This window comes from Phyllostomus discolor, chromosome 13 (genome assembly GCF_004126475.2).
Source record: "Phyllostomus discolor isolate MPI-MPIP mPhyDis1 chromosome 13, mPhyDis1.pri.v3, whole genome shotgun sequence".
Taxonomy (NCBI): Eukaryota; Metazoa; Chordata; class Mammalia; order Chiroptera; family Phyllostomidae; genus Phyllostomus; species Phyllostomus discolor.
This window is the reverse complement of record NC_040915.2, coordinates 3,167,349-3,189,728: the sequence shown is the minus strand read 5'-3', so window position 1 is coordinate 3,189,728 and position 22,380 is coordinate 3,167,349. Positions and strand designations below refer to the sequence as shown.

At 49.6% G+C, this 22,380-nt stretch overlaps 1 protein-coding gene across 3 annotated transcripts in view; it reads right to left on the bottom strand.

Moving 5' to 3' along the window:
- Positions 1-22,380, bottom strand: part of ZNF346 (zinc finger protein 346) — a 45,284-nt gene that overhangs the window by 10,222 nt on the left and 12,682 nt on the right. The window contains exons 2-7 of one of the 3 annotated variants that reach the window (XR_004900343.1): positions 20,365-20,468; positions 19,717-19,809; positions 17,702-17,846; positions 13,828-14,064; positions 4,317-4,410; positions 1,679-2,057 (exon numbers count right to left, since the gene is read on the bottom strand). Coding sequence is in view for 2 of the 3 variants with exons in the window: in XM_028527963.2 (XP_028383764.1) it covers positions 1,970-2,057; positions 4,317-4,410; positions 13,828-14,064; positions 17,702-17,846; positions 19,717-19,809; positions 20,365-20,468 (761 nt within the window). In the remaining variant the exon portion in view is untranslated. Of the gene's footprint in view, positions 1-668; positions 2,058-4,316; positions 4,411-13,827; positions 14,065-17,701; positions 17,847-19,716; positions 19,810-20,364; positions 20,469-22,380 lie in introns of those variants that run through there. The other 2 variants (XM_028527963.2, XM_036013608.1) reach the window with 2 other exon arrangements.

The following is a 22,380-nucleotide window of genomic DNA, read 5'->3' as shown; positions in this document are numbered from 1 at the left end:
CTGGGCGGGACAAGGGCGCCTCTGCTTATGCACCCTCGTTCATTCAGTCAACAAGCACCCAGGGCACGCCCCTCTGCACACGGGGCAGTGGAGGCGAACAGGCTCGGTCTCTGTCCTGAAGGCTTAGCCTGGAGACAGCCATGCTGGACGTGGGCTCGTTTTGTCCTCCCTGTCTCTTTTCCTGTCCCCTGCATCCCTTCTGCACAGAGCAGCCAGAATAATCCTCTCAAGCAAAGCAGATTATGGTACTGGTTGAAGGCCTCTAAAGACCGCCAGAAGGTTCCCCACCACAGAAGCCAGGGGAGGTGGGGGAGGCTGTACGGAGTTTAAGGCACCCGAGGAGACTTCCACAGGGCTGCCAAACTACTGGGTTGTCTCTCTCTGTCCCTGAGAGAAGTGTTTAGAGCCCTGGGGGTCTGAAGGGAATGAGAGTGAGGGGTCCAGACACACACATTAGATCCAAGGGCAGCGTGGCCCAAACCCCAGTTCCGTTAAGTTGCAGTCTGGCTCGTGGGAGAAATTCTTTTTATTTTTTCTTGATTTTAGAGAGGAAGGGAGAAAGATCAATTTGCTGTCCCACTTATTCACACACCATTGGTGGATTCTGCTATGTGCCTGACTGGGGACTGAAGTCCCAACCCGGGTGCATGGGAACCAGGATCTAACCAACTGAGCTGCCTGCTGGGGCCGAGGAATTCTTTATTTAGATGCTCCAGTGACCACGTGACAGAGCAGAAGCATACACCCACACACAACACTGAAGGCGTTTCATAGGCGAGGGGCAGGGCGTGGGGGGAGGAGAAGGCCATGACAGCAGCTAGGGGCTTTTTTGACCCAACGAAGGGGGCCTCAGATGGTGCCACTCCCTAGGACTCCTGCTGGAGAGATACAAGGAAAAATCTACTCCCAGTGAATCCCAGGCCATAAAACACGGCAGCATCGGAGAAACCTAGGTTAAGGGACTAGGGAACATCTTACTCCTCACTGCTGACACTTGCTCCAACCCTCCTTTCTTTCCCGGGGGCCCCACCCCACACCCTGGTACCCAGGAATCTCATGGTGGGGGAGGCTAGCACCACCTGGGCAGGAGGCCTGCTGCACACACACAAGGAGAGGGCTGGGAAGCTGAAGGGCTGCGGGCCCAGGGCAGTCTGCCTTTGAGGGCACAGAACCATCACGCAAACACGCAGGTGGGGGCTTTGCCAACTGACCCTGGGTCAGGGGCCTCAGACAGTGAAGGGAAAGGGCCCTGGAGCTCTCCATCCTCCCCCTGGGTACTGAGGCCTTCTCCAGCTCCAGCCTGTCCCCACTGCTGCAGGTCCTTAGCACCATTCAGGAACTGTGGGGGAGGGGCAGGAGGGACAGCAGTGCCCTGCCAAGGCTGTGGCACTGCTGCAGGAACTTCACTGTGGGAAGCAACCTGTACAATGGCCGGCAGCCAGCATCTGGTCCCAGGCTTAGCAAGCCTGCACTTTTGGGGGCAGGGGGAGTATCACATTAGTTCCAAGCTCCCATGTGGCAGCCATGTTCATCTGCCCTTTCCTGCCTAGACCAAGGTCTGGGCAGAAGGGTCAGGTTTCACCGGAGGTGCCTAAAGCCCGGAGAGCCTAGTGGTTTAGCTGCGAGGACTGGTCCAAACGTGACCTGCCGAGGAGACACAGGCCTGGAGCCTCATGACACGTGGCCCAGAAGGCCGGAGGAGGGGAGAGGCCATCCTCTAACTACCTCCCCGTGAGTGCCCACATCCTCTTGGGCCCTGCTTCCCTTGTCCTGGTCTACGGGCCCATTCCAACAGGCAGAGGCAGGGGTGGGTGTGCCTGGGCCACCTCGAGGCAGCCTGTGGCCCACTCCTGTTGCAGGCCTGGGTAAGAAAGGAGGAAGAGGAAGCCAAGGGCTGACTATGGTCATGGTCACGGTCACGGGGAGGCTGGCTCCTGGCCGCTTCAACTTGGGGTGCTGGACAGAAACACTAGTCTTCCAAGGTAGTTGAGTCTTTCTGTGTGGGCTGTCTTTGTACTGGAATCTGGCCCAGGGGTGACACTGCTGTTTTTGGTGACCTGCAGTTTGAGAAGGAACAAAGGTATGGGTCAGTCTGTGGTGGTTGTGATGGCACTCAGGTAGCTTACTCTAACTCTTCCTGGGGCCCTGGAGTGACAAGCAGGCTCCCTCCCCTTTATTGAGGGACACTGCATGTTAGACATGGCACTGGGTGCTTTGCTTCATCATCCTAGTTTGTCCTCATGGCAATCCTGCAAAGGGGGTGAGGAGCAGCACCCCCATTTTGCATACGAGGGAACTCCAGAAAGAGTAAGTGACCTGCTCACAGCAAGCTTTTAAGTGTGGCAGATTCGGGACTGCAGCCGTGTCTTCCCACCGCCCCGCACCATCCAGAATGGATGCCCTCCAGGCCCACAGGGTCCCACTGGCACGGCTCTCCCCTCACCCAGGATCTACCGGGGCTCCCCTGCTGCTCTCCATCCCACTCTCCCAGCTCCTAGCCCCACCAGCTGTCTCATTTGTTTACAGACTGGTTTAGGATTTGCTTCCACCACCAGAGGGCAGACTGGAGGGTCAAGGACCACGTTGGTCCAGACACGTGTGGAGGCCCTGACACCCATATCAAAGCCTAGGGCGGCAGGTGATGTACTGAGTGGATAAAAGCTCATCTTCAACAGCTCCCATTATGGGCACTAGCACTTGAAATAGATGATCTCTAACCCTCACAGCATCTGGGACTCGAGGGTAACAAGCCCTCTTTGGGAGTGGCACAGCAAAGGGTGGGGACTGTGGGGCCAGAGCAGCATGAGTCCTGGGTCCAGCTCCCAAGCACTGTGCGACCCCAGGCAAGTCCGCTGGCTCCCCCGACATGAGGTGTCCTTGGGCTGTAAAAGGAGGCCCTAACTCAGAGCTACTGTTGTGAATTCAATGGGATCGAAGTAGGTGTTGGACAACTTATAGCCCCAGTTTCACAGAGCAGGGGCTGGAGGCTCAGGGCGGCTTCCTGACATGCCCAGGGTGGCTGAGCTGGGAAGCGGAGGAGTGAGATAGTGTGCAACACAAGCGTTTTCAAGTGTGGGTGCCCCAGAATGGGGCTCTGGCCGGCTCCAGGCTGTCTGAGAAATTGCCACCCGTCAAGGCTCCATGCGCTGCAGGGGTGCCGAGAGAGGGGCAGCTCCAGGCCGGGGTGCCAGGGCTGGGGTCAAGTCCATGTCTAAGAGACATCGCAAGAGCCTTCCCAGTGAAAGACATGCCTACAAATGAAGAGGAAGGCCTGCTGAGGGGGAGAGGAGGCTTCAGGCAGGTGGAGGACCAGGAATATTTCTGACGGCACAATTTCCACCGCCTTTAATTCAGTTGGCTCCGTAGCAACACAGAACCAACTGCCAGTCAAAGCCCTCACTTCACAGACTCGCCTGCCCGAAACTCAGTTTCCTCATCTGTAAAACGGGGATGATTCCTACCTAGGAAGGTTGTGCTGTGGCACACTGTCCACACCACACAATCCCTTCCTGAGAGGAAGGGACATAACTCCCTGGTCACCTCTGGCTGCTTTGTCCCACGTGGAACCCAAGCTCCTTGTCCACAAGGGGTCCTGGAGGAGCACACCCTGAGCCAGAGAAGCCTCGATAGAATTACGGCTCTGCCTCACAGGGTTGCTCTTAATGGCGTCTGCCTATGTCTATAAAACCAGAATAATGACCTCTTCTCCCCACGGTGCTTGAACTACCTGAAAGTGAAAATGTTTGTATACGGCTGCAACAGAGCAGGCACTTGAAGAATGTGACTCATTTTCATGAGTCACGGATAGACGACTCTGTTCACCTCTTCCCTTCCAAGGACTCTTCACGATTTGTACTTACTGGAGTTCACTCATGTTCTGTCTCCTCCCAGCAGAGTGTAAGGTCTTGAGAGCAGGGGCTGGAGCGGTTCCTGCCACCACTGTGGTGTTCAGTAAGTATTTGACCACGGAAGGAAGGACCCGGTCATGCTCGGTAACGGCCTGTAGAGGGAGCTCTCACCATGTAGTCGAGGGAGAAAAGACTCCCCTCAGCAGCCTGCTCCAGGAAACAGAGCTCTGGGAGACCTCCTAGGGAACTGCCTGTGCTTCCCTGCCAACACTTCCAGCCTAGGAGGTCCACAGGCCGGGGAGAAGCTGATGGGAGTGAAACTTCTTTCCGTTAACTGACTAATCTTCTGCTGACTGAGAAATGGCTGCCAGGATTCCCTTTTAGGCCAAGGAGTACCTGGCTTTGTTCTGATTCAGAAGCTCAGAGCTCCTGCTGCAGGCCCTTGAACTTCAAAGAATGATTACTCACTGGTTCTTGTGTTTGAAGCCGCTGACGTGAGCTTGGTACTGTTCTATGGAGTTCAGCACGATCTTACACGTCTTGCATGGGTAGCCCTTCCCGGCTGAAACACACATGAAAGACAAGATGCTTAGTTTCCCAGTAAGAAGGGACCTGGGCAGTGCAGCTTCGGAGAGTGCGTGCACATGTCCTTCTGAGGACTGAGGAGCAGGTGAGAACCCCAGAGGCCCCCATGCTCCGGGGCACGTGCTGTGCCTATGTGCTCCCTAAGGTGGGAATCTCTTCCCTCCCCTCTGTGCCCCCAGGCCCAGTGTTGGACCTGTCCCGAGTAGCTGTCTCTTGAGTGGCTAAAAGACGGACAGAACAAAGAGGTGGCATTTGGTGTATCTGTCTTTCCCACCTGAGCCTCACTTTTCCCAAGTGACCTCACTCAGGATGCCCTCGCCTCGGGATCTCCAGGCAGGTGCCACTCTCCTCCGGCCTGTGGTGACAGTAACTGATGAGAATGTCTGCTCAGAAAACCAATCTGCTTTTCTACTCTGGGGCTCTCAGGCACCTTGTCTCATTACCAGGGCTGCTCCAATGACAAAGTGGCCTTTCTGCACATGGTTTAACAGAGAGATATGGTGAGAAGCAGGGATATGGGGCTGGACTCCAGGTTCTACTTTCATATGACCTTGGCTGAATCCCTTCCCCTTTCTTATCCTCAGCTTTTCTCAATTATGAGCCAATTATATTACAACTCCTAACCATAACACATAATAAAAAGCAGTGCTATCATTTACCAAGTGCCCCATATACCAGGTCTGTCCAGAAGGTATCCAGCCATGTGATGTGAAAAATAGACATTTATTGAAGAAAATACAAGACACAAGAAACACTGAAGACAATGATGCCTTAGTCCCTTTCAAAGTAGGCACCTCGGGACCTCACACTGTTTTTTCAATCGCCATCAGCTGCCCCGCCATATTTTCCTGAATCTCATCTACAGTCTGAAATTTCTTCCCTTTCAAAGATGATTTTAGTTTTGGGAAAAGACAGAAGTTGCAGGGCACCACGTCTGGGCTGTAGTGGGGCTGAGTCACCTGGGTGATTTGATATTTCACCAAAAAACTCCACGTGAGATGTGATGCATGAGTGGGCATGTTGTCGTGATGAAGCTGCCCATCAGCAGTTGTCCACAGCTGTGGCCCTGTGAATCATCCCAATAGTTTTCCCAGAGAAATGTTCAAGCGTAGTGCAAATGCTGATGCAGATTTGTTGCTCTACTTGCTCAGTCATTTTGAATCTGATGGCCACACAGCACACATGCTCACTCAAGGGTATCTACCACCCCCACTGACTAGTACAGTGAAGTCATCATTGCTCACACATGTGCATTCTAGTCCACTCTCCTTGGCTGCCAGGTTACATCGATGTTGTGCAAACTGTTCTCATTATTTTAACAAAGGCTGGAGTTTTTCCAGACGGACCTCATGGGCAGTGCACTTCACCATGATCACAGGAGCTCCTCGGCTCTGCTCCCTTTTGAATCATCCGCCACCCTAATGTCTCCCAGCTCTGTAGTGAGATCACCTAGGCTCACCTCCCTGCTCTGTTTCTTAGTAGGACCGTAGGTCAGTTACTTAACTCTCTGAGATGGGGTTTCCTCATTTGTAAAAGTGGGGCTTCTCAGAAACTCAGGTTCTTACCTATGAGATCGACATTGGTGTCAACCTCATTAGGTCATCGGTTCGAGTGAAAAATTCGGCACACAGTGAGTGTTCAACACGTGTGAGCTTTTATCACTGTTATCACTCTCACAGGTTCCTGAGTCACTGGCAAAGAGGCAGACAGCATCTTCCGTGCATCCTTCCATGGCAACCGATGCCCCTGGGAACACGGACCACCTCCCCTCCTCCATAAGCGAGCCGGTGTCCCCAGTGTCCCCAGGTCCATTTGCTTCCCTTGTATCCTCACGTAAGGGGAAACTCCCTGCAATCAGAACTCGGGTCCTTTTTAGGCATTTAAGGCCAGAATTCACAGTTTGACACTAACATGGGAAGCTGCATAATGGACTAGCAGAACCACTGTGCCCCCAAGGTCAAGAGTGGGACCTGGGGCTGGGGTGGGGTGACAACCACCAATGGTTAAGAATCACTGATGCCCAGATTACAAAAGTCCACTATTATTATATATTAAGCACAAAGCACCAAGTCAGGGTTTTGGATATTTGTGTCACTGGTTTTTTTAAGGATTATATTTAGGTTTTTTTCAATTACCATTTTTTTTAAAAAAGATTTTATTTATTTATTTTTAGAGAGAGGGGAAGGAAGGGAGAAAGAGAGGGAAAGAAACATCAATGTGTGGTTGTCTCTCACAGGCCCCCCACTGGGGACCTGGTCTGCAACCCAAGCATGGACCCTGACTGGGAATCGAACCAGCGACCCTTCGGTTTGCAGGCTGGTGGTAAATCCACTGAGCCACACCAGCCAGGGCTGTGTCATTGGATTCTCACAACAACCCTACAAACCAGGTGGTCATCTCCATTTTTCAAAGCAGGAAATAGACCCCAAAAGGTGAAAAAGGTGGGTGAACTGGGTTAGAGCTGGGACCCACCCCTGGTGGTGAAGCCCTGTTCTCCCCTTGGCACCACACACCTCTCTGAACTCTCCCACAAACCTCATGAGGTGCATGGTCTCACTCAGCACACTAGCTGCTGATCTGCAATCTGGATTCAAAATCATCATTTGGGGAACTGCATAATTCATCAGAGCTCTAAAAAAACAAGGTCTGTCCAGTACTCACACTCATTAATTTTCATCTCCTTTTCATTTGACATGTTTTTTAATATTGATTATGCTATTACAGTTGTCCCATTTGCCCCCCCTTTATTCCCCTCCACCCTGCACACCCCCTCCCACCCACATTCCCCCCCTTTAGTTCATGTCTATGGGTTGTACATATAAGTTCTTTGGCTTCCACATTTCCTATACTATTCTTAACCTCCCCCTGTCTATTTTCGACCTGCCATTTATGCTTTTTATTCCCTTTACCTTTTCCCCTTCTCTTCCCCTCCCACTCCCCTGCTGATAACTCTCCATGTGATCTCCATTTCTGTGATTCTGTTCCTCTTCTATTTGTTTGCTTTTTTTTTTTTAGGTTCGGTAGTTAATAGCTGTGAGTTTGTTGTCATTTTACTGTTCATATTTTTTATCTCCTTTTTCTTAAATAAGTCCCTTTAACATTTCATATAATAAGGGCTGGATGATGATGAACTCCTTTAATTTGACCTTATCTGGGAAGCATTTGATCTGCCCTTCCATTCTAAATGATAGCTTTACTAGATAGAGTCATCTTGGATGTAGGTCCTTGCCTTTCATGACTTTGAATACTTCTTTCCAGCCCTTTCTTGCCTGCAAGATTTCCTTTCAGAAATCAGCTGATAGTCATATGGGAACTCCTTTGTAGGTAACTGTCTCCTTTTCTCTGGCTGCTTTTAAGATTCTCTCCTTCTCTTTCATCTTGGGTAATGTAATTATGATGTGCCTTGGTGTGTTCCTCCTTGGGTCCAACTTCTTTGGGACTCTCTGAGCTTCCTGGACTTCCTGAAAGTCTATGTCCTTTGCCAGACTGTGGAAGTTCTCCTTCAGTATTTTTTCAAGTAAGTTTTCAACTTCTTGCTCTTCCCTTCTCCTTCTGGCACCCCTATGATTCAGACATTGGAATGTTTAAAGATGTCCCGGAGGTTCCCAATCCTCTCATTTTTTTTTTTTGAATTCTTGTTTCTTCATTCTGTCGTGGTTGAATGTTTATTTCTTTCTTCTGCAAATCGTTGATTTGAGTCCTGGTTTCCTTCCTGTCACTGTTGTTTCCCTGTAGGTTTTTCTTTATTTCACATAATGCAACCTTCACTGTTGCCTGGGTCTTTTTTATGCTGTTGAGGTACCCAGTGATCTCCTGGAACATCCTGATTACCAGTGTTTTGAACTGTGTATCTTGTAGGTTGGCTGTCTCTTCATTGCTTAGTTGTATTTTTTCTGGAGCTTTGATCTGTTCTTTCATTTGAGCCATTTTTTTTTTTTTTGGTCTCAGTGATGTAGTAAGGGGCAGAGCCTTAGGTGTTCACCAGGGTGGGGCAGTCACTTCACTGTGTTGTGATACTGTATGTGGGGGAGGGGTCCAAAAGGGAACAATGCCACTTGCTCCATTCTCTGTTGGATTTCAGTCACTTCACCTGCTATCCACAAGCAAACTGGGTCTTTCTGGCACTGATTCCTGGGTAGGTGGGTTTGTGTATGTTCTAGGACCCTGTGGGTCTCTCCAAAGGACTCTCCCGTGACGCTAGGAGTTCCTTCCACTGCCTCCTCTACCCGCACAGGTGTTTTCAATCAGAGGTTTGAGGCTTTATTTCCCTGCTGGACCCTGGGTTGTGGGTCTGTCTGGATCCCCAGTTGTTCCTCCCAGTTTATCTGCATGGGAGCGTGGGACCGCCCGGTCCTCTAGCTACCACCTTGCCTCAAGTCCTCTCTGCTCAGCTGCCCGTCTCCGCCACTCCTACTGGTCTGGGTGAGTGTTTCTTCTTTAACTCCTTGGTTGTTGGACTTCCACACAGTTTGATTTTCTGTCAGTTCTGACTTTTTTTTTGTTATTAAATTGTTGTCCTTCTTTTGGTTGTGCAAGGAGGCACAGTGTGTCTACCTCCATCTTGGCTGGAAGTCCTCATTTGACATGTTTGATATTCTGGTTCACCTATGTGATTGTGTGAAGTAGAGGTCACTAGAGCTGATTTTGAAACACCTGGCTTATCTGAAAAAGCACCTATTCTTTCCTTCCTTTCCTAGCTGAGTCCTGTGAAAGACCTGTCTGCACTTGTTTCTCCATTCCTTGCCTTTCAGTTACTTTGCAGCCTCTCCACATGCACACACTTTCTGAGACCAGAGGTGGCTTCCTTGTATCCCGACTTGCTGGACAAATGGACACCAATGAGGCCTCCTGCTGTTCGAGCTCTCCACAGTCCCTGACCGAACTGCACACGCCCCAGACCTTTGCCCTCTGGTGGCTCCTTCTCTATCTCTTGCTAACTCCAGTTTGACTTCCATTGTTAACAGTGGGTTTCCAAAGGGTATAATCTTTTTCTTCTAATTTTTTCATTATTTTAACTCTAATTTTGGTAAAATAGGACAAAAAACTTACCATCCAAGCCATTTTAGTGTACAATTCAGTAATGTTAAAAAATAGGTCTGGCTGGAGAAACTCATGTGTTCATCATGTTTAACCATATTTACATGGTTGTGCAACCAATCCCTAGAACTTTCCATCTTGAAAAACTGAGAAGTTACACCGATTAAACAGCTCCCCCTTCCCCTAACCTCTGGTGACCACCCACCATCCTACTTCCTCTTTCGGTGACTTGATCACTCCAGATGTCTCCAGACACAAGTGGAGTCACACGAGAAGTGTCGTGTGTGCTTATTTCCCTTAGCACAAAGCCCTCAGGGCGCATGCATGCTGCAGCCTATGCCCATGTCTGGAGGGCTCAATCTCAGATGCTCACTCTTCTCCAAGCTCTCTGGGGTATCATACAATTTTCCAGACTTCACTGACCACCTATTAGGTTAGAACACATGCAACTACCAATATTTAACAGTTTTTAAAATTTTATTTTGAGAGCATGTTTATTAAAGCTGGGGACAGTGAAACAAAGGAAGGGCTCAGGGAAGAAGCAGCCACTGGAGAGCCCTAGGCAGGGCTGCTTTGGGCTCATTAAAACATCAGTGAAAAGGGGGCCTTGAAGATAGGTTCAGGGGGTTAGCCTGGGATGAGCTGCCATTGCCCATTGAGCCCTTGGTCGTAAGTCTCATGGGGCCCTGAGAAAAGGTAAAGATACACCGAGGAAGACAAGGGTGGGCATGCTCCGGAGACAGCCCGAATACTGAACAGTTTCTGACCTACCAAAATGGCAGTATTTCTCACTCAGATCTCTTGCTTAAGGTCTCAACCTGTATATCCAACCGCCTCTCAAGCACCTCTACTTGGATATCTCACGGGCATGTTCAACTTAAGCTGAGAAAACCTGGTTACCCACCTGAATCTGGGTACCATCCTCGCCTGTTCCCTTTCCAAGGCCCGGCAATTCTATATCCTAAATACATCTCGAATCCACCTGTTCCTACCTCCTCTGTTGCTCCCTGAGCCCGGCTCCTGTCTCCTCCAGCAGGAACCACTGCAGCAGCTGCACTGCCGCTCCTTCCCACCACCCTTGCTCCCTACCGCAAACCATTCCCCACTTCGTAACCGGCGCTTAGACTGTCAATGGCTTCCCAGGGCTCTCAGAACAAAGGACCAAACCCTTAATGTGACCCACACACCACGAATGGACACTTGCTCCCCTCCCCAGCATCACTGTGCCCCACATGGTATCCCCCCCAGGAGGGCTCCCTTGATGCTTGCTCCCTCACAGCAGGGCATCTCCATTGCACCCGAGTTATCTCCCATTCTAAAGCTGTCACACTTGTTACTTGCTCCATGCCTACCTTCTCTGTGGGCTCCAAGTTCCAAGGGAACTTGAGCAATGCCTCTTGTTTAACACCACACGTATAATACCTGGCATATGTTAGGAAACAGATCAACAAATATTTCTTGACTATATATAGATGTTCTAAGACCTGCAGCCTGTCCTAAGTGCGGGGGTTGAGAGACTGAGGGGTCAGCATATGGCAGAGGAAGCAGACCTGTTCTGTGCAGAGGTGAGGCCAGAAGGGATGGGGTGAAGCAGAGGATGGCAGCACTCAGGGGGGTGCCGAGGGTGCTGGAGGCTAAAGGACCTGGCTGCCAGAATGGTATGCAGGTTTTAGTTTTAGTTCTTGGGTAAATAAGGGAAATGTGAGCTTGGGGTATAAAGTGAACTCCAAGTGTTGTTTATTCTGCTTGGTAGATGCTGCATCTAGCCCTGGTGGGAGAGCTTTAGATACTTTGGGTCACCTCATATTTGGCCCAAATTGTCATGAGACACGTGCCAGGAGCCCCAGGGAAACTATTCTCTGGACCCAACACAGAACTTGACCTCTTTCAGTTCTGGCTCTGTTGCTGCCTAGTGTGTGGCCCAGGAGAAATCACTTCATCTTTCTTTAAAAAAAGTTATTGGCTCATTTTAGAGAGGGGGGCAGAGAGAGAGAGAGAGAGAAATGTCAATTTGTTTTTCCACTTATTTATGCTCTCATTGGTTGGTTCTTTAAGTGCCCTGACCAGGGATCAAACCCGCAACCTTGGCCTATCAAGATGCGGCTCTAATCCACTGAGCTACCTGGCCAGCGCCCACTTCCTCTTACTGATCCCAATGTCCTCAGTTTTAAAATGGGGATGACAAAACTTGCACAACAGAGTTGTTGTGAGGATTAAAGCAGGTAATTATAGGTGGGAACACCCAGCCTGAGGCCTGGACAACAGCAGCCAGCAACCAGTAGATGCAGGATGACTGAGGGAACAGAGAGCTGCGTCTGAACTGAAGCCGGAGGGGGTAAGTTGAGCTGCCCACAAAGCAAACCCTCTGCTGAGGCGGAGCCCATCAACTGAAGGCACTGCTGAGCTCCTGGGTCGACACCCCAGCTCCATGTGCAAGGGGTCTGGCTGGGCTCAGCGCCTCGGCTCATGTCCTGTACCGGAAAAGCCCTCTACTCAGTATGCTCAGGCCTAAAGGCAGGAGGAATTTCGGAGCCAGACAGAGCTAGAGACCCATGCTGACGGTGTCACCGATTGACACTGGGTCACATTAGCTGCATGTCCTTGAGCAAGTCACACTGAGTCTCATCCTTTTTATTTGTGAAGTATGAAAACCATGCCTATTTATAAGAATGCCGTGGGGATTAAATTATAATGTATATTCAATATCAAAGGGGCACATGATGCCCCTACTCTTCTGCCTTGGTTTTCATGAAAGATTTTGGCCGACCTTTAAAGCAAATGCCTTAAGCAAGAAAAACAAACGAACCAAGGCTCCAGTTCCAAGACTACGTGTGTGATTCAGGCAAATGGGAGAGGGTGGGTATAGAAGGGAGGCTCTGGCTGGAGATAAAGAACACAACGGACACACGTTAAGATAAGCAGCCCGAACACGGCAGTGCCCGGGTCCGGCCAGTGGACAGGAGGTGATGAGGAATGACCAGGGCAGGGCCCCAGCAGAAAGGGTCAGCTATAGGAGACCCTGGCCACACCAGTGGGGCGCTACGCTGTTCCTATCAGTCACAGGCTAAAACGAGAAGACGTCGTGAAGCAGGGCTCCAAGGAACTTGGTTCTGAGGTTGGTACGAGACCAGTCCTGTTAAAGGGGAAGGCACTGCCTGTGTGTGGGAACGGTACGCAAATACCGGCCATCCCTTTCCAGTTTTGAAGAGGTTTGTACAGCAGGTCCTTTGTCCTTCCATGGCATTGGGGGAGCAATCCCTGGCACCCTGCTCCAGGGCTCTCTGCCCTGTTTCACAGCCACTGCTTCGAGTCCTCTGTCAGCACTGCCCAAGGTCGGCAGGTCGGCCTGTGCTATGTGGTTGCTTTCGGGTTTGGAGGGTTGTTAGAGAGCTGTGTTCCCTCCCCTTGCCCATGGGCAGTCTGGAATATCTAAAACAGCTGTGTGCTCACCTGTTCAGCTCAGCGGGAAGAGCACAGATAACTTTGGAAAGTGGCTTCCCTGAGGCCAAGATGTTGGTACCTGGGTGCCTCGGGGGCCCCAGGAGTTGACTCTCTGGTGGTGGATCTGCACAGCCTGGGGAGGAGGCTCCAAGGACCAACACGCATGCTCACACAGGCTCCCGAGACAGGAGCTGTGTCCGTTTGGGTCACTACCACACCTCGGTGAGGAGACGCAGTAGGCGCTCCATAAACACTGACTGGTTGAATGGGAATGGAACAACAACCTCGCCTCGCTGCCCCTTGCCATAGGCAGTGAGAAGTCACTGTGGTGGGGTGGGCTCCTCCCTTTCTATGAACCCTCTCTCCTGTGATGCTGGTGAGTGAGTAGGCTGAGGCCAGGGGGGAGCTGATACTCAAGTCCCAATGCTCTCCTCTCCGATATTGTCCCAGGAGCACAGGCAGGCCTGGCCGCTGGGAGAGGAGAGGCCCTGAGGACACTCTGAAATCTGGCAGAAGCTGAGGAGGCCTTTGCAAAAGGAATGGGGACGGCAGGGAGTTTAAATCAAAGGTTGCAAACTGGTGGCCCTTGGTCCAAATCTCACAGGGTTTCACATTTTAAAAAATTAGTTGCACATTTGAAAACAAGGAGAATTCTTATTCAAATCTGGCTTCTAGATTCTCTAGACAAATGGACAGATACGGTCGCAAGTGGCGAGAGTTGGCCAGGAGAGGCCACAGCCTTCAGCTGACCACACCCCCTCCAGGCCCCTCCCCTTCTTTGGATTTCCTACCTGGCTCTGCAGGCCTTTCAGTTTGCCCGGTCGGACCCAGGAGACGTTGGGAGGAGAGGTGTTGCCTTGGTGGTCTGGCCCCGACCCAGCCACGGGTGTGAGCTGGGCCCCCCAGGCCTCCTTACCTGCTGAGTCGGTGACGGCAGGGTCTGCCAGCCGCCCGTAGTGTGCCATGAGCTTGAGCTTGGTCTCCTGTTTCCTGTGTTTCTTGCCCACGTAGTGTTGCTGAGCCATAACAGGGTCGTTGAAAGTTGCGTGGCAGAGGCTGCAGAACTTGTCTGGGTCTCTCACCTCCCTGCTCTGGTGCGAGGAGGCCAAGGAGGAGGCCACGAGGAGAGGGTTCGTAAGGCGTTTCGACAGAGCTGCAGTGAGAGCCCAACAGAAGCAGTGAGAAGACAGAAGGTGCTGGGCTCTCAAGCACGCAGAATGCAGACGTAGGCCGTCACTAGGTAACCACACCTGCGTGCGTGGCCCTGCTGCTGGGGACCGCAAGGTGACAGCTGCAGAGATAGGGGCTGCTACTTGTTCAACCGCTGTAACTGCTTTGGGCACGTGGGTCCTGCTTTCTCAGAGACCGAGGAAGTTCAGCACTTTTGCTATCAAGTTGCCAAATGACAACAGACTAGAGAGGGTGCATGCTCGCAGTCTTGCTGTCCTTCGGAATTCCCCGGGACTTCCCAGTTCAGGCGTTTGATTCCCATCCTCACAGCACCCCAGGCAGAGAGCTGGGGGCCGACGTGCAGATGGAGAAACGGAGCAACTACACTGGGAGGCCTTTCAGGCTACAGTGCCTTCAAGGCTGGGGTGGGGATGAGAACAGGGTGACATGACATTCAGTTACATGCTTTGTTCTCAGAACTGCTCCATGAGTAAGGCATTGTTTTCCTACATTACAGAGAACCACTGAGGCTCATAGGTGAAATGACCTCCCCAAGACCACCCAGCTGGCAAGTGGAGCCTAGGTCTGCGTGACCCTCAAAACCATGCCCTCTTTGCCCTGCCGGGCTGCAGTGTGTGGCAAGGAGACCTGAAGGCACAGTTCTGGCTTTGGTCAGTGAGCTCCATTCACCAGATCCTGGCATGGGCATGTGTGAGCCTCCCGTAGGCCAGCAGGCATCTTTCCCCATGCTGACTGCGGGTGTGCTGCTACCTCATAAAGCGGATGCCGTGAACTCACTGTTGAGGCCACGTGGCTGGAAGGGTGTGGGTCTAGTAACTACTGCTTTAAAAATGTGACGCAGAGCCCCCACCTAGGGTGGGGGAGGAGTGGGGTCAGCAGCCCCCTCAGGTGGCTCAGGTGCACCTTCATCCTGGTGCCACTTTGATGGGGGAAGCTGGGAGGGTTTTTAGCAAGCTGGAAGGAACTTGCTGGCTTCTGCACCGATTTTCCGGTACAGGGAATCTCAACTTTTCTGGCCACTGTCTCAGCAAATCACTCCAAAAGTAAATGTGCATGTTGCAGAATATTTAATAATGAGAAAAATATGCAGCACGTGGTGGTGAGTTAAAAAGAAGAGGTTATACAGAAATATGTTTCTTATGTCCTTAGTTCTGTAAACCACCACAAAAAAACAAGATGGTGATGTATGGGCAAAAGACCAAAAGCACAGATAGAGTAAGAGGGTGCTTTTCAGTATTTTCCAACTTTTCTACAACGAATGCAGATTTCTGATGTAGGAAAAGAGAGAACAGTTGACGTGAAGGTCACTCTAACAGAAGCTGAGGAGCAGCATTGAGGTGAAGGGTGGGTCCCGGGAGAGGTGCCACTTGGGGAACAGCCAGTAACCGTGAGAGCTGCGGGAGCTGCCTCTCAGGAAACAGCCTGAAGTGCGGGAAGGCGGTCAGAAGGGATGTTTGCTACAGAGTTACTTACAAACACCCGAAACGGGAGGGCAGAAACATTAGAGGAACGGTTAACTGTGATATGAGATAATTTATAGTCATTGAAAATGTTTATGAAAAAGTTTTCAATAACATGAGGGAAACACAAATGTATTAAAATGCAGAGTATAAAAGAAAGTTAGACACACAACATGATTCTATCATTGTGAGAAGATACATACACAATTTTCATGCGTGTACTGGTATTTGAAATGTCACCAAAATATTAACAGTATTTTTCTCCTGGTGGTAGAATTTGGGTGAAATTTTACTTTCCTCTTTGTTCTTTTGCATTGTTTGAACTAGAATTTTTCATGATGAGTATGCATCGTTTTTAGAAAAACAGTAAGATTTAAAGTATTTATGTTTGTATGTACATATACATGGGTTCAATCTAGACACAGATAAAACAAACACACACATAGATATACACGCACACACTAACAGAAGATTACAGAAGACACAGTACTACAAAATGCTAACAGTGGTTACCTCTGAATGGTAAAATTATGGGTACTTTTTCTTGTCATTTATCGATATTTCCCATATTCTCTACAACATGCTTGATTATTTTCATATAAAAAATGCGTAATTCCAGAAATGTAGCTATAAACTCATGTGATAACAGGAAATGTGAATAAACTACAAAATCAAAAGGAAAGCTGAATGTGGGCATGGTGGCCACACCTATGTAAACACACACACACACACACACACACACACACACGGCAGAGGCGTAAAGTGGGTGTGGGAATAACCTCGTGAGTACAAATCTTTGGGACCAGGCACATTCCAGGGCATTTTCCCACTTGTGGAAAGACAAGTCCATTTAAAGATATGTGAACAACTTTATAAAGTTCCCTTCTTCAGCTGGTTTCTCCGCCTAATGTTTAACCCTCAGGTACTGTGAATGGCACCAGGAGCAAGGCCAAGCACTGGCTCCAGGCAGTGAATGCCTGACCAACTACTGCACCGGACTGGGGGATTCCACTCACTGGCTACCTTCACGATGGGGATTATACTAACAACAGCAGCTGTCATTTCCCCGGGCACCTGCTGTGTCCTAGGCTCCTCCTACATCTATCATTTCATCCTCATGACCTATGAAGGGGAAAGCGTTATCGACATTTTACAGGCAAGGAAACCCAGGCATGAAGGAGCCAGGCCACAGGGGTGGCAAATGGCAGCCCCGGGGTTTAAGCCTGGGCGCCTGGGGCTTTGCAGTCCACGTTCCACTGTTTCGTCCCATGAATGACCAGATTTGGGTGTGGTAAGAGGGTAAAATTGTAAGTGATTTTTTAAATTTGTCTTCAAAGTCTTCCAAAACATTGTTGTCTTGTTTTCATAATACAGTAATGTAAAAGAGGATAGTAAGTATTACAGATAGTATAGGCTATTTCTTGGTCCAAAAGGGAGAGAAGCAAAAATGACAAAGAAAAAATAAAGGCAAAAGAACTTTCATTTCTAACTGCCATTAGCAGAGGTTAAAAATCCCAGAAAGTCAGGAGTTAATGAGAGAAAGCGTGGGCCCCAGGGGTGACAAGACAAAGGGCTACTTCAGAGAGAAGTCACTTTACTGGCAGTGAAAGGATGCCCAGCAGGTGCAAACACAGCTTGCTGGGCAGCGGTGGCTGCACTGAAGTGTTCGGCTTTGAAAGGCAAGTCCCTGTCTTGAGGAGAAGAGGCCACTTTGAGGATTAGAGTGAGTAGGGCATAACCTGAGCACACAAAAAAGACAAGGTTTTGGCTTTCAACTAGGAACACAGGATAACAAGGGCAGCTGGGTGCTGGGAGGGAGAACTTGGAGCAGGAGAGGCAGGTGGCTGCAGGCCTGGGGGACTCTGGCACTCCCAGTCACAGTATTAGTCAGAGCAGGAGCTCAGGGCTAACAGTGTCTGCAGAGAGACACTGACGGGACCAAAGAAACAAGGTTAGGTGGGCACAGCTCTGAGGCTGCATTTCAATGAGGCTGTGCCTACTTTTATATTTGCAAAGGCTCTCAAAAGCAGTTCAACCTCTCCAAGTCTGTGGCCCCAGCGGGCATTTCTGGAGTACCTGGCCGTGGCGCCCTGAGGACGGGAGGGGTCCCAATATAGCACTACTCAGGAAAACCAGTACCTTCCACCTTAGTGGATTGCTGCTTCAGCTTTAAGTTCTTTGCGTGGGTCTTCCCCAGGTAGTGCGACTGGGCCACGACAGGGGAGGAAAAGGTCATGCTACAGGTGGGGCAGCACTGGTTCTTGTCTTTGCTTCTGCTGCTCTTCTGGTTGGGAGAAAGAACACAGGTCTGGTCATGTCACTGCCCGGCCAGAACACCTTCCATGGCTCCCCACTGCCCGCGGGAGACGGGCACGCAAGGCCCCCTGTGCACACTGCCCCAACCTACCTTTCTGGGTTCTCCTCCAGCTAATTCACCCAGGCTCTACTCACCAGTCCCCACCTGATGCTCTGTGGCTTTCTTGCTTTGCTCGGGCCATTCTTGTTGCCTAGGGTGATCTTTCCTTCTCTCCTGCCTGACATATGTCTGCTTAGCCTTCAAGGCCCAGATTAGATATCACCTCTTCTGGGAGACTTTTAGTCAAGAAAATCATTCGGTAAACAATTATTAAGCCACTTCCTGAGGATTCCCAGGAGAACTTTGTTCCTCCTCTGTACTCCCAGAGTGCGTGAAACAGACCTCTCTAGCATGCTACCTGTCACCCTAAACTGACAGCGTCAGAGCTCCACGTTTGGGCAGGGCCTGTCTTGCTCGTCTCCATTCCCTCTCCTAGCACCCTGCTGGAGTCTGGCACTCAGCGGACACTCAGGGTTTGGTGAGCAGCAGATCCCTGGGTTTTACTCGTTGATATGATTACCAGGAAACAAGACAGAGTTTTAAAGCTTGGCACTATCGACATTTGGGGCTGCATAGTTATTCTTTATTAGGAGGTGGGGAGGAGCCTGTGATCTTATTTGAACTACTGGATCACCCTGGGTTGAAGGAACTGAAGTACCATGAGGTGAAGGGACTTGCCCCGGGTCACAGCGTTAATCCCGACTTCATGGACTCTGGATTGTAGGAGAAGGGCAGACAGGGGTTCAGTCTAGTGAACTGGGGAAGGGAAGAGCACGGCCCTTCCAGACCCGTGGCCACTGTAATGGGAGGCACAGTTTATTAACTATTGAATATCTACTAGGAATTAAAAATTGCCCTGGCTGGCACAGCTCAGTGGATTGAGCTCTGGCTGTGAACCAAGGCATTGCAGGTTCGATTCCCAGTCAGGGCACATGCCTGGTTGCGGGCCAGGTCCCCAGTGGGGGCCGCATGAGAGGCAACCACACAATGATGTTTCTCTTTCTCCCTCCCTTCCAGTCTCTAAAAATAAATAAATAAAATATTAAAAAAAAAATTTACCTCAGGACACCCTGAAGAGGTAGAATTACTATCTCCGTTTTATGGGTGGAGTGCACAGAGGTTAAGTGATTCACCCAGAGTCACCCACCCAGGAAGCTGCTGAGTAGCACTAGGCCCCAGTCTGCTGACTTCTCATCCCAAAATGTCTGCATGGCATCCCACAGAACAAAAGTCATGGGACCCCTGAGGGATCAGGGCTGTTTCAGCACGATTCCCACACTGTGCAGTATCTCTATGCCAGAAAGCAAATGTGTTCACACCTCAATTAGAGCAGGCACCTGGAAAGCTGTTCCTTCCACTTGTTTACTCCAAATGTTCATGGGCTGAACTTGGCTCTTCTTCCTGCTCAAGAAAGCAAGCAGCCTGGCTCTCTTCCACTTTGTATCCCGGAGTAGTGAATGGCCAGCTTCTTGACCCACTCCAGCAAACCACAGGGGGGTAATGCCCAGCAACGGCTACATTTCCTGAGGTCCTACTATGTGCCAGGCTCTGGGTTGGGTGCTTTTTCCCTCCCTCACCTTAGTCTGGATAATCCTAACACATAGCTGATGCTAGCTAGCATCCTTGTCTTCCTCGAGGAAGAAATAAGGCTCAGAGAGGTGACAAGACCTGCCCGAGTCCCGGCAGGGCTGGGACTGGAGGCCGAGGCAGCCTGCCTGACAGCCCATGCTCTTTCACCGCGTCGCCCCGCCTGCTGGCTGTGCCAGGAAGCGAGCGTCCAACATGGCAGCTGGATTACCTGATCTGAGTCTAGCTTCTTCGTCTCCCCCTTTAATGTCTCCATTCCATGGATTGCTAGGTATCTCTTCACTTTGTTGGCATGTTTTTTGCTCTGCAAGAACCCAGGAAAAAGATCAAAGATAGCCAAATGCCATTTCATATCTAAGGCACTCAAAAATACTAGATTTCCACCTGATTCACTCTCACAAAATGTTTGGGCAGGAGAGGGTGTGGGAAGAAACCCAGTCTATTGAGTTCCTGCTCTGTTCAAGGCACTTTGCATGCTGTCAAATCGAATTCTCACAACAGTCTATGAGAACACTGTCATCATCTCTATCTTACAGTCGAGGAAACAGAGGCTGAAGAGGGTGTGGTTTCTTGCCCAAGATGAGTGGCAGAGCTATGAGTCAACCTCTGGTCTATTTAAAGCCAGAGTGCAGACTTTCTACTACACGAGCTACAAGGAAAGATACACATAAAATGACCCTGATTTGGATGTGAGAAATGAGACTTGGAAAAACTAAGTCAGTCTTCAATACAGTCAACGTGCGTGGAGGCAACGCCTGGGTGGTTGGAGGAACTGCACCTCACTGTGCAAGCCAGGGAGAGGTGGGGGCTTGGAGCCGGGTCTGGCGAGCAGGGCCGTTCTAAAGGTGCCATGGCGTACCTGGTAGTGAGCCAGCTTCTGGGACTCCGAAATAAGCAGGGCGCAGCACACCTTGCATTGTGTGCTGGTGAAGAGACACTGGTTCTTCTGGATCATGTGCTCCACTGCAGAGAGGAAAACAAAACCTCTGAGTCAAAAATCGGCTTTCGTGTCTCCAAACTTTGCCTCGAACACAAGCGCGGAGCAATGCAATGCCACACTGGTCTACACCTTGGCAGACCTCGACCACTCTTCCCTTGCTGCACTCACACCACCTACACCACTGCGTACTTTATAATGTCATGTAAGCCAGTTTTATTCACTAAATAAACTGCTTACAAAATTTTAACTGAGATATGATTGAATATAAGATTATATTAGTTTCAGGTGTATAATATGATGATTCAACATTTGTGTAATCGCAAAATGGTTGCCACAATAAGTCCAGCCAACACCAGGCACCGCAGCATTACAATTATTTTTTGTTATGAGAACTTTTGGGATCTACTCTCTTAGAGATTTTTTTAAAAATTGATTTTAGAGACAGAGGAAAGAAGAGGTGGGGGGAGAGAGAGAGGGAGGGAGTGATTTATTGTTCCACTTATTGATGTACTCAATGGCTGTTTCTTGTATGTGCCCTGACCAGGGATCGAACCCACAACCTTGGTGTACTGAATGATGCTCTGACCAACTGAGCTACCTGGTCAGGGCAGCAACTTTCAAATACGCAATACAGAGTTCGTAACTACAGTTACCATGTGTACAAGTAAATTCTTTAAAAAAGGAATCTTTAGATCACAAACTTAAATACAATAGATTGATGAAAATGAAACAATTCTAGCCAGATGCTGGCACCAGTGGCTTAGAGTTCCCCCTGAAAAGAGCCATGAGAGCAGCAACTGGGAAGAGAGGTTTTTAAGACAGGTGTTCCCACCTGAGACTTCTTCCCTGATAGAACTGGAAGGACTGACAGACTTGGAAGGGGAATAATTTCCTCACTGTTCTTTTAAATTAAAAATTTTGTTATAATAATACATTCTGGCCCTGGCTGGTGTGGCTCAGTGGATTGAGCTCTGGCCTGTGAACCAAAGGGTTGCTGGTTCAATTCCCAGTCAGGGCACATAACGCAGGCCACCACATATTGATGTTTCTCTCCCTCCCTTTCTCTCTCCCTCCCCCCTAAAATAAAAAAAATAAAATCTTTAAAAATAATAATAGTACATTCTGTATTTTTTTACCATTTGTGCAACATTTTTGGTGGAATTAAAAATAGAGAAACCTCCTGGCTGGTGTAGCTCAGTGGACTGACCGCAGGCTGCAAACCAAAGTGTCGCAGGTTCAATTCCCAGTCAGGGTACATGCCTGGGTTGCAGGCCATGACCCCCAGCAACTGCACATTGATGTTTCTCTCTCTTTCTCCCTCCATTCCCTCTCTAAAAATAAATAAAAATAAAATCTTTAAAAAAAAATAGAGCAACCTTTGCCCTGGCCGGGCAGCTCAGTTGGTTAGAGTGTTGTCCTGATAAGCTAAGGTTGTGTATTTGATCCTTGGTTAGGGCACATATAAGAATCAACCAATGAATGTATAAACAAGTGGAACAACAAATTGATGGCTGTCTCTCTCTCTCTCCAATATCAATAAACAGAAATTAAAAAAATAGATGAGTGGATAAAACAACTATGGGACATTTACACAACAGAATACTACTTGGCTGTAAAAAAGAAAATTTTACCCTTTGCAACAGTATGGATGGACCTGGAGAATATGCAAAGTGACATAAGTCAGTCAGAGAAAGACCAACACCATATGACCTCACACAAATGTGGAATGTAATGAACAGACTGAACTAACAAGGAAAATGGGGACAGACTCATAGATGGAGAGCAAGATGACAGCTAGTGGGGTGGGGAGGTTAGGGAGTGGAGGGGATTGAGCAGAAAGGAAAAAGGACTCACGGACGTGGACAACAATGTGATGATTGCTGGGGGGAGGAAGGTATACAGGGACTAAATGGTAATGAAAAAAAATACAATAAA